Here is an 11932-nt window from a genome sequence, read left to right as displayed (position 1 = left end):
AAAACATACGAAAAACACATGGGAAAAAAATGCACAGGGAAAACGCATCCACCGCAACCTGCATAGGTGTGAACCAGACCCTGAGCCAGATTCACGCTGTTGCCTTGTGGTATAGCATGGTATGCATATTGGTGCGTTGTGGTGAAATTCATTCTGAATGGCATCCCAAAGCATCTTTGTGCATGATGTGAGTTGCAGTGAAGCAAGAGGTGCACAACACACCATCATGGTGCGTTGTAATGAGCTAGCAAATGTACAGTACAGATATTACATTAAAGCAACTCAAGGCACATTTAGGACCCATTTACATCTTTGTGATGCATTTAATGCCTATGTGATGATTGTGTTGCATGACCCCCCAAAAAGGATGTAGTAACACAATGGGGGAGATTTACTAAAACTGGAGCACTCAGAATATGATGCCGCTGTGCATCGTAGCCAATCAGCTTCTACCTTCAGCTTGTTCAATTAAGCTTTGGCAATAAAACCTGAAAGCTGATTGGTTTCTATGCAGAGCTGCACCAGATTTTTCACTCTCCAGTTTTAGTAAATAGCCCCCAATATATGTTCCTGTGCAACATAACGTGTTAATTAATGATTGGCTGCATGTTCTAGTCGAATGTAAGTTCCACTCAAACATGGGCTGTTCGTGTGTTTGGTTAACCACCAAACACACGGTCGGGTGCAATGCTTTGGTCAATCCCAGGGCATAATGATGTCACAAGGGGGCTGGGGTGATCCTGCCCCCTTGTGACATCATCACCCTCTTTAAGAACGGTCATCACGGCACAGCTGTCAGACAGCGTTAGCCAGCGTCGAGGGCAGAGCGGATTTTTTTTCTTTTTTCATGCCGGCGGTGACGGAGGGCTTCACGATTGATGCTGGATCTACTTCAGGAGACATTTTTTTTATTTTTAATAAAGGACTTGTCAAAGACCGTCTCCTGTCATTTTTTACAATACACTTTTTTTACTCATTCACATGGGGGGGCTGTTATCTGGGGCTTCCAGATTCCGATAATCCCCACGACCGCAGACCCCTACAACCACTGGCCAGGGTTGTGGGGAAAAGGCCCATGTCCCCATCAACATGGGGACAAGGTGCTTTGGGGAGGGGGGGACCTGTGCCAAAGCACCCCCCTCATGTTGAGGGCATGTGGCCTGGTATGGTTCAGGAGGGGGGGGTGCTCGCTTGTCCCCCCCTCCTTTCCTGGCCTGCCGGGCTGCATGCACGGATAAGGGTCTGGTATGAATTTTGGGGGGGACCCATACGCCATTTTTTTTTTAATTTTGGCATGGGGGGTTCCCCTCAAAATCCATACCAGACCCAAAGGGTTTGGTGTGGAGGGGGAGGGGGACCCCATGCTGTTTTGTTTTTTTTTTTTAAATTGTGGGGCAATGCTGCAATTCTTTTGACATTCAGCTGTCAGCGGGGAACCCCACTGACAGCTGAAAAATGAATGAATGTTTCACTACTAAATTACCACATGACTTGATATAACTCATGCCGGATTTTAGTAGCTGTGTGGTATTTTATCGCATACTCAGATGCTGTAAAATACCGCTCAGTAAATTGTCCCTGTTCAAAGTTCACGGTCAAATTTTTGGTAGGTTCAAATGGTCGACCGCAAAGCGAACAGAGGGGTGTTCAGCCCATCACTAGTGTTAATGCTCAATCATCGCATATGAATTAAAATGCACAGCACAGATATAAATGGGTCCTAAATGGGCTTTGAACTGATTTAATGTAATTTCTATACTGTACTTTGCCAGCGAATCACATTGCACCGCAACGGAAATCAGGGCGTTGCTGCACCTCGTGCTTCACTACATCACACAGCGGGCAGACAGCTGCTTTGGGGCGCCATTCAGAATGAATTCCACCACAGCACACCAATATGAATAACACGGGTAAAAATCTGTACTGTACATTATGACCAAAGGATCTTGGCACTTACTACAGTGCTGCAAAACAGGAAATAAAATATGAAGCAGTTCGGAATGAGCAGAGAAAAGGATTTATCGGCCTACCAGAACCAGAACAAATAGCAGTATGTCACCACTGCTTCCACACTGCAGACTACTGACCCCTGTACTGTGCCCTGCTGAACCATTGTACTCGGCCAAGCTGACCCCTAGTACTTTGCCCAGATGATCTCTGTATTCTTCCCTGCAGTCCCTGCTTACCCCTGTACTCTGCCCTACAAACTACTGATCTCTGTATTCTACCCCTTATAAAATACTGACCCCTGTCTGCTGCCCTATAAACTACGGGCCCTTGTATGCTGCCCTATAAACTACGGGCCCTTGTACACTGCCCTACAACTACTGATCTCTGTACACTGCCTTGCATATTACTGACCCCTGTACTCTGCTGTACATACCACTTACAGTGGTCACAATTCAGCCCAGTCAGTCAAGCCAGGGCTGTTTGTTAATGAAAAACTGACCGTTATAGTCACTGATACCCGCAAAAACATTCTCAAAGTCTGGAACCTATTGATCAAATATGCCTAACTAATCTATTAAACACACTAATTTAGACAGGAATAACAAGATGCAAACAAAGCCTAAATATGTCAAATGAATTGTGTTAGAAAATGTATCACAATCAATCAATCAACACAACTCCAGCAGGTTTTTTCAGTGTGTGGAAGAATACTGTGGAGTGGGTTATTAAGGGAAAAAAAGCTATAAAAGGTGACACCAAACTGAACGAATCAGAGGTCCCCAGTCCCATATTGGAAGAGACTCCTCCGGTAAGGAGTTTAGTTCTGTCCTTTACTCTTTTTCAGCAGGAACCCAGGGCTTTGGTGTTTTTAATGCTTACTAATGACATATTACCATCTGTAGCATTCCTTTTTTATGGTTTTATTTCTCTATGTTATATATGACCATGTTAGTACACTGCAATAGCATACATTTATAAAAAAATTGTCTATTTTCTCAGGTGAAGATGTTGGTGCACGGTCTTCTAGTCCTCTCCTTGGCACTTGCTACAGCTTTTGCTAACAAGTGTGGTGAGTATATTCCTTGTGTAGAATAAGCTATGATCTATAAGAGGTGCTCAGATATTTTTATTCTGGCATCTAAACGTCGGTCTGTTATTGTGCTGGAAGCATTGCTGTTGGCAAGGTCTAAAACTCTCAGGCTCCATGCACACTAGCATTTTTTTCTGCTCCTAGAAGCTAATAGTGTTAGCTATGCACACTATTTAATGCTAGAAGTGTTTTTCAAATGTTCTCATTTAGAAAAAGAAAAAAAAAAATTTGTAGAGTTTTTCGGAGCGTTTTCACAGCAGAAAAAAAGCTAAAAACTCCTAAACGCTTCAAAATGCTGCTAAAACTCTCCTAACAGATTTTTCCAATGCTGCCAAACGCTTCTAAACGCTACTAAAATGCTACTACAAGCTGACACAAAAATGCTATTATCAGCTTTTTTTCATCCAGCGTTTTTTTTTTCTAGCTTTTTTTAGATTATAAAAAACACTAGTGTGCATGGAGCCTCAATATATTTTCAACTACAAGGTTTTGTAAATATGGAAATCTAAGGACTCCATCCCATCAGTCTAGTGTGCTTTGCATACTAGCAATGTTTTACACATTGGGTTTGATTTACTGAAACTGGAAAGTGCAAAATCTGGTGCAGCTCTGCATAGAAACCAATCAGCTTCCAGGTTTTATTGTCAACGCTTAAAGGATAAGTTCACCTTTGGGATCATTTTACATGCTCCATCCATTTTTAGAGTGGAATATGTAACATGTTCCCATAGCTACTGCCACAACTGCCGCCCCCCCATGACAGATAGTACGGGGAGATATTTCTCTTTACTATCTGTCAGATTTGAAAACAGCTCCGCCCACACTGCTCCGTCCACACAGCCGCATCACTCATTCACAAACGTCTGTGAATGAGTGCCTACAATTCCCAGCAGCCTTAGCAGCTGTGGGTTTGTAGTTTTCAATGAACTACCAGAGCCCTGTGGAGCACCATAGTAGTTCATTGAAGCTTCCTATCAGAATATCTGCTTTCTCGTACATCCCATATGGTAAGCAGATATTCTGACAGGTCTGCAGGAGACCTGCATGGCATCAGCAATCTACTGATCGCTGGTGCAATGCTTTCCAGGCTCCTGCAGACAAAAATAATAAATGCACATTTTTTTATACCTGCAAAAAAATGTGCATTTATTATTTTTGTCTAAAAGGTGAACTTATCCTTTAATTGTACAAGCTGAAGTTAGAAGCTGATTGGCTACCATGCGCAGCAGCACCAGATTTTGCACTTTCCGGCTTTAGTAAATCAACCCCATTGACTTTTTTATGCAAAATGGTAAAAACATTTTTCTTGCTAAAACACTATAATACATGTAAATGTAATTTTTTTAGCCAATTTGGCATTTGTTTTTGATCTGGCAAATAATTTACAACATGAGTGAGATCTGGGTGTGAAAGATGACAATGATATGATGCCTTGCTGATTAAAAAAAAAGTCTAAAAATGCCAGACTATACAATGTATATGAATACAAACATACTGTATATCTGCTCAGAAAATAAAAACAAATATCAGAAGATAATAAGCTATTCCTAATTTTCATTGTACAGTACGTGTTGCTTATTGTATGTACAGTATGGTATTCCTTCTGTGCCAAAATTCCATACCTACTGACGGCATTTTGTAAATGGTTTATTGTTTGTATTACATGGAAATAAAAAATAAATAAATAAAAAATATATCTGAAACATATATTCAGATCCTGGAAATTATAACCAAAGGTTTCTATTTTATAATGGTCCTTAATTTTTATGTTCACTGTGATAATTCTTATTACTCTAGCTGAAGACATTCTGGCAACATAAAACATTTTGAAGGCTTCTGTACCTTTGCCTCTCTACAGCACAGCAATGACTATGGTACATGTTAGTATTGAAAAAAAGATACATTTTTAGCCATATGGAATAGAAAGAAATATTATAGATTAGTACATAAATATATGTTGGAATATAATTAAACAACCAAAAATCGAACAGAAAATCAGGAAGGAATATTTCTGTTTCCCTAATTGTCTCTGTGTCTGTTCTTAGAATATGCTTCTATCTCTGAGAAGAAACAGAACATCCTAAACCTGTTGGCATGCTGGGATGATGACTCTGCAAATAGAATCGTACCAGATTCCAGGTTCCCTACTGGAGGTAGTGATGGATACAGAAGCTGTAAGGAAATCAAGAACTCAGACAAATATGCTAAAGGTGAGATACACATTCATATGTCATGGTGCAAATACATATACAGTATGACAAGCAAAAATATGCTTTCCGACTATATGATCATCACTGATCCAGTAAAGCAAGGGTCATATATTACAATGCATTATATAATGTACATTTCAAGTTAAATAATTGGCATTCACTTCTAAAGGTGGCAACATGTTTAACAAGTTAGGGGAAAGAATTCCAGAGAGCAAAGAATTGCCAGAGAGAAACAAAAAGGGAGAACGATTGAAAAAAAATGTAAAGCCAATACCATATATTAAGGTAGAAAACTGCATTGTGAAGTGTTTTAAAAGGCAGAGCATATGTTAACTGGAGTCCCATAGAATCTGACCCGCCAGGCCATTTCATACAACCATTGCACCTCTCCTGCAGATGCAGCACCCCCCTCATCTCCTCCCTCACCTTGTCTCAGTATTTGGCAGCAGATAGATGAATAGAACTCTTCCGCCAGATCCTGTGCTTCTCTGTGAAGCCACAGAGAGGCTCATTTCTGCCCCCCCCCCATCTCAACAGTTGCCAACAGATAGGAGGACAGAACTTTGTTTACAGATCCTGCACCTCTCTGTGCAGCTGCAGCACTCTCTTGTCTCCGTCTTTTCTGGTCTCAGCATTCAGCAGACTCCGGCAACAGACTCCAGCCTTCCTCTGGTCCTCCTCCAGACCCTGCACTTTCTGCTTCCCAGCTCTGCCCCCAGCTTCTTCCTGGAAGCACAAGGTAAATGGGGTGCACTGTGATATAAAGGAGAATAGGGGACTCTTCATGATGAAGGGGCTCTTGACATCTGTTGTAAGTGGCAGTGGGATGCAATGGAGATCTAAACTTACAGATACAACTGGCCTTTGAGGGCAACTATAATGTTGATGTGGTGCATGATGAAATTGAGCTTGACACCCCTGCCGTAGAGGAATTGGTACAAATGGTTGGCAAATGAGGGGTAGTTGAACACATAACTGGGTATTATAACTGCATTCACAATAGACTATAGAGGAGGTGACAGTATTGTTATATGAGAACAGCCAGGAGAAGGTTGCATTTGCACACATGTAGAAATGAGTGACTAAGGGCAAAGATAGGGCAAACATATGAAAAATGGCTGCTTTTTATTATAATGATAAAAGGTTAAGGCAGCGCATGTGTAACTCATCTTCTACAATCATTTTATTTCCTTTTATACTGGGTGTGGATTTTAGTTAATGTACAAATTCTGAACAGTTTAATATACTGCTATTTCAGATGGAATTTACATGCTTATCTCTAAAGATGGAGTGGTCTATCAGACCTTCTGTGATATGACAACCAATGGTGGAGGTTGGACACTCGTGGCAAGCGTACACGAAAACAGCATGAGTGGGAAATGCACAACAGGAGACCGCTGGTCCAGCCAGCAGGGAAACAACCCCAGTAATCCAGCAGGAGATGGAAACTGGGAAAATTATGCCACATTTGGGCTACCAGATGGTGCAACCAGTGATGATTACAAGGTATTGCAATTAAATATATAAAAAAAAAATAGAACTATTTTAGTTTAGCTTTCACAATGAGGCAACTAAAAGATATTTTTAGTAAATGCTTACCGCTGTGTTGTTGGCAAGGGCCTGTGTACTATTCACAGAATCATTAACAAAATACCCATTAATGTGAAGACTGCCAGTCACAAAATATATATAGAATTACACAATCATCAGTTTTCAAGTAGACTTCAGTCTGATTCTTACTCACCAGATAGCTCAGAAAAGTACTTTTAGGGCAACTTTGTAGAGTGCTTCCATTTATTCTGTACTTAATAATGTCTATATATAGAAATTAATCTGTTTTTAAATAATGTGTGCTTTAGAATCCTGGATATTATGATATTACTGCCAAAGACCTGGGTCTGTGGCAAGTTCCCAATAACACACCCTTGTCTCTGTGGAGGAATTCATCTCTGTTGCGATATCGCACCGACAATGCTTTCTTTAATCAGGAGGGTGGAAACCTCTTCCAGCTTTACAAGGTAAGCATTCTGTGGAAAATAAGAGACATTATCTAGCTGTTAACACAAAGGGTTTTTCTTTGTCAAAGTTGTTTGTAATATATGAACCATGCAAGTTCTTATGCAATCAAAACTCAAACCAATGAGTTTATGAAATATAATAGGGTGGGGAGCAGGGACGGACTGACAACTCATGGGGCCCCCAGGCACTAGGGGATCATGGGGCCCCTGTGTCCTCACCCAGACTCAAAGCACACCCAAAAAAGCCTATGAAAGGTACCAGGGGCATCTTATGGGAACTCCTACTGACTCCGGGCCCTCGAGCAGTGCCCGAATGGTCAGTCCGCCCCTGGTGGGGAGCAAAGCTCCAACCCAGTCCCTACCCATAGCACCAGTCAAAAGCCATTCTTTTGTAATGCACCTGAATTTAGCTACTGAATTTGGTTATTGCGCTTTGCTCATTAGACCTCGGTGCAAATAGATAGCAGACATTCAGATTACCATCTACAATAGCCAGATTAGTAAACCATTAATTCTGATTGGTTGTTAAATTAAAACTTGTACATAGTCATTGCATTTTCTACATAATAAATAAGGCAATTTTTTTTAATATATCGTATATTAATGATTAAATACAAATGGATTATTTGCTAATTTTAATATTTGTTTTTATGCTATGCTTATTCAGGAAACAGATTAGACAAATTTATTGACAGGATATTTAGAACAATGTTTTTCTCAACTGCGTTGTCACTGTGCATTATGCACCATGGATAACGTAGTTCTATTATTACAAGAGTATTGAGTAGTTTATATAGGTATTAACCAGGGTTTTTCAGCAGGAATGCAGGGCAACCCAGCACTGAATGTATGGCATGGCAAGGGGAGTCCTGGAGGATCTATTGATGCTGTCTGCTGGGGGATAATTGACGCTGGAGGGGATCTGTTTCTAAGTTGGGTCTATTGTTTCTGGGTTGGGGGTGTTATTGTTGCTGATTGGGAATCTATTTTTGTTGGGAGGGATCTACTGTTGAGAGAGAAATCTATTGATGATGGTCGCTGGGAGATCTTTTGTTGCTGCTGGGTTCTATTGTTGTTGGTGTGATATTTTGTTGTGGGGTGGTTTATTGTAGATGGAATCTATTGTTACCAGAGAGGGGTCTTTTGTTGCTGGCTGAAGGGGATCTATTTGACTACTTTTCTTGTTATCGTTAACAAATTCCATACAAATTACTTAGCACCACAAAATGATACTTGGTTTTGTATTCACTAAAAAGGGTAGTACTGGGAGGTGGGTAGGGGGTGGAAATAAGGCACGGTACTTGGAGGAGGGTAAGGGGCAGAGACAAGGGGTGATTCAGAAAGCGGGAGTTCCTTTACCTATTTGAGAAAAAAAGCTCTGTTATTACCTATCAATGATTTCAGTCAATGTTTTTATCTTCTTCACAGAAATACCCTTTGGTGTACAATATTGGAGCCTGTTTGGCACACAATGGACCTGCTGTTCCTGTAGTGTATGATTTTGGAAGTGCTGATAAGACAACAGCTTACTACTCACCAAACGCAGCAAGTAAGATCATGATAAATATCCATTTTTTCATATGTGTTATTCTATATATGAGTTCTGTGACATGATAATCAACACGTTAATACTCCATTCTTCGGTACAGGAGAGTTCACTGCTGGCTATGTTCAGTTCCGAGCTATTAACACAGAAAGAGCTCCCCTGGCTTTATGCCCTGGAATGAAAGTGACAGGCTGCAATGTAGAGCATGTAAGTATTAATACTTCTTTAATACTGACACAGGTTGATTTGCTAAAGTCAAATAGACTGTTCACTTTGAATTTTTCCTGGTTACAGTACTTTTATTTACAGGATCATATCCACTTATCCCCGAGTGGACGTTATATAACATCCTGCGAGTGAAGTGATTATACCAGGATGGTGCCTTATCCTGCGGGCATTATCCAGGCATCAAAACTTATAGCATGCAATGGACTTTTTAGCAAAAGTAATTAAAGTGGCTGAATATCCAGTTGATCACTTCTGCGGGCGGTCCTTCTGTTCGGGGAGTTGGGGACCGCTGCGACGTGCAGCAGCAGTTGCACTACACAGAGAGAGAGGAACTGATGTTGTGACTTTCTCTCTGTGACCCCAGGAACCAGAAGCGATGAGGATTTCTTCATTTCTGGTTCCAGCTCTTAGTTTACCTGGTCGTTAATGACCAGGAAAGCAGTCGGTCAGACCAGTTTGTGTCTGATCAGTTGCATTAGAGGCCAGAGGAGAGATCTGGGGGTCTAACAGACCCTAGATCTCTCCATAAAGAGCACCTGTCATGGCCCATGCTGTCACAAGGGATATTGGTCATCCCTTGTGACTGCAATAAAGTAAATTTAAATAAAAATAAAGAGACAGTATTAAAAAAGTTTTAAGTAAAACAAATTATACAAATTTATAAAAAGCTAAGAGGCCCTGTCCCCCTGCGCAAGTACGATAAGTAAGTCCCACACGCTTATGTAAACTGTGATCATACCACACTTGTGAGCTATTGTCGAGAATGTCAGAGTGAGAGCAACAATTCTAGCACCAGACCTCCTGTGTACCTCTAAACTGGTAACCTGTACAGGCGTTTAAATTGTCGCCTATGGAGATATTTAATTACTGTAGTTTGGTGCCATTCCACAGACGTACGTAATTTTAAAGCATGACATGTTAGGTATCTATTTAATCGATGTAACATCATCGTTTAGATTTTATAAAAAAATAGATATTATATTGTGTTTGTGTGCAATAAAATTAATTAAAGTTTTTTTGTTTTTTTTTTAAAAACAAATGCATTTGAAAAACCGCTGCGCAAATACTACGTGACATAAAGAATTGCAACACCCATTATTTTATTCTCTAGGGCCTCTGCTAAATATATATATAATATTCGGGGGTCCTAAGTAATTTTCTAGCAAAACATTTAGAGTTTCAAATGTATGTGAAAAGTGTAAGGGCTCGTTCACACTTGACTAATTTCTAATGCTTGCCAAAACGCCCCTATAGCGTTTGACAGGCGTTTGGGAAGTGTTTTTAACGCTCCCCAAATGCCCTATGAGCATTCTTGAGGCATTTGATAGGCATTTGCCAAGCCTTAAAACCACACCACAAACGCCTACAATGAAGTTTAATGGTATTAACACTCTGCAACCACCTTGCAACCCTGTCGCAAATGCCCCGCAAACGTCTGCGAGGCGTTTGAGGAGTGTCACCATAGACTTGAATGGGAGGCTTCAACTCCTCCTGAGTGGACATGAGGCGTCAATTTTGCTACAACGCAACGTTAAGGCTTCAGTGTGAACAGCACTGTGTGCTGCCATGTAGAATTTTCATAGGCGTTTGAGGGGCATTAAAAACTGTCTAACGCCTGCTAACAAAGCTAGTGTGACCTTAGCCTTAGAATTGGCCCAGTTGGCATGTAGATATTTTTTCAACATAAAGGCATAGAAGCCATTGCTGTACATCATATACTAGTAAGAACCAATAGTTAAAAAAGAGGTTGTATACAAACAGTTTTGGATGCACGGGGGAAGTGGGTGGGAAAAAAGTTAAAAAGAAATTGATAATATTAATATTCATTCATTGAAGAATAATCCCTTTAAGACTTGTATGGCTGCATATCATATACAATATTTAAATATTTTCTGCTAGTTGGAACACATTAGTTTTGGACAACACAATAGAACCACCAATTCTAAAACTTACCCCTAATGGCCTGCAGAAAAACAGAAGTAAAATAGCATACATGTTGTGAAAGATCCAATACAAGTAAAAACTGTGCATATTCAGTCATTTAATATCTGCATAGGCTTTAATAATGAACAGATCAGTAGCAGGTAATGCCTAATGTTCACAAGTACTGCAAGATCTGTTTATCGTGTACCACATAGGAGGACTCTGGCCTTGTAGCTGAAGGATAGGATGCAGCCATCAGCCCTTCTCCTGTTTTGTAGTTTTATGAAAATTCCATTTCTGATCTATTTTAAAATAGGAACAACTATAACTTATTTGCAACAAAAAGCCTTTTGATTAAGATAGCACATGAAAACCATTCCCTGAATTTAGCCAGCATAAACCCTTCTACTAGCTCCAAGTTCACAGGACTTTTTCTTTTGAAGCTTGTTCTACGTTGTACAAGATACCTCTAATTCCTAATGTTTCATACTTCTTTCACTCTTTCTTAGCACTGCATTGGAGGAGGGGGATACATCCCAGAGGGATCACCTCGCCAGTGTGGGGACTTTGCAGCCTTGGACTGGGATGGCTATGGAACACGCAGTGGATGGAGTTCCAGCAAGGAAATTACTGAGGCAGCTGTCCTACTGTTCTATCGTTAATCTGAAAACAGTTGTCCGTGTTCTTCCTTTAACAATTTTTGTTTACTTCAATAAAGTAAATACCATTTTTGTGGTAAACCTGTTTTACTCCTTGTCTATACATACACCAATGGCTTTTTTTGAGCTGCTAGGTTTAATAAAAACATATGCATTAAAAAATTTTAATTTAAGAAAAAAAAAATCAACATAAACAAATCATTTAATTTTAAAAGGAATAAGAGGAAGCAGTGTGTGTAAAGCTATGCTTATAGTCAGGCCGGAGTTAAAGTGGAACTTTAGTCAGAAAATTAAGTCTTGCTAGATCA

At 40.2% G+C, this 11932-nt stretch overlaps 1 protein-coding gene across 3 annotated transcripts; it reads left to right on the top strand.

Annotated features, from left to right (window-relative positions):
* The first annotated feature begins 2734 nt into the window (after positions 1-2734).
* Positions 2735-11705, top strand: LOC149449778 (intelectin-1-like). Of its 3 annotated transcripts, none has more exons than XM_089692738.1 (8): positions 2735-2758; positions 2950-3019; positions 5086-5250; positions 6536-6756; positions 7110-7268; positions 8697-8817; positions 8918-9021; positions 11475-11705. In XM_089692738.1, the coding sequence occupies exons 2-8, from the start codon at positions 2956-2958 to the stop codon at positions 11625-11627; spliced, it is 987 nt and encodes a 328-aa protein (XP_089548864.1). In that variant the 5' UTR covers positions 2735-2758; positions 2950-2955; the 3' UTR covers positions 11628-11705. The 3 variants fall into 3 exon arrangements, with proteins under 3 accessions (XP_089548864.1, XP_089548863.1, XP_089548866.1); XM_089692737.1 differs by having other exon boundaries at positions 6509-6756; XM_089692740.1 differs by lacking the exon at positions 6536-6756 and adding an exon at positions 5883-5989.
* Positions 11706-11932: the final 227 nt, after the last annotated feature.

The sequence above is a fragment of the Staurois parvus genome, unplaced genomic scaffold, assembly GCF_062004578.1.
Source record: "Staurois parvus isolate SC_StPar_1 unplaced genomic scaffold, SC_StPar_1.0 ptg000604l, whole genome shotgun sequence".
NCBI lineage: Eukaryota > Metazoa > Chordata > Amphibia > Anura > Ranidae > Staurois > Staurois parvus.
The sequence above is the reverse complement of the archived record's forward strand: the minus strand, read 5'-3'. Positions and strand labels throughout refer to the sequence as shown.

Excerpts from the sequence above, each read along its gene's own strand:
- LOC149449778 (XM_089692737.1), top strand. The coding sequence starts at position 2,956 with ATGTTGGTGCACGGTCTTCTAGTCCTCTCCTTGGCACTTGCTACAGCT. Across the intron at positions 7,269-8,696 it reads ACCTCTTCCAGCTTTACAAG|AAATACCCTTTGGTGTACAA; the intron begins GTAAGCATTCTG and ends TCTTCTTCACAG. Across the intron at positions 8,818-8,917 it reads CTACTCACCAAACGCAGCAA|GAGAGTTCACTGCTGGCTAT; the intron begins GTAAGATCATGA and ends TCTTCGGTACAG.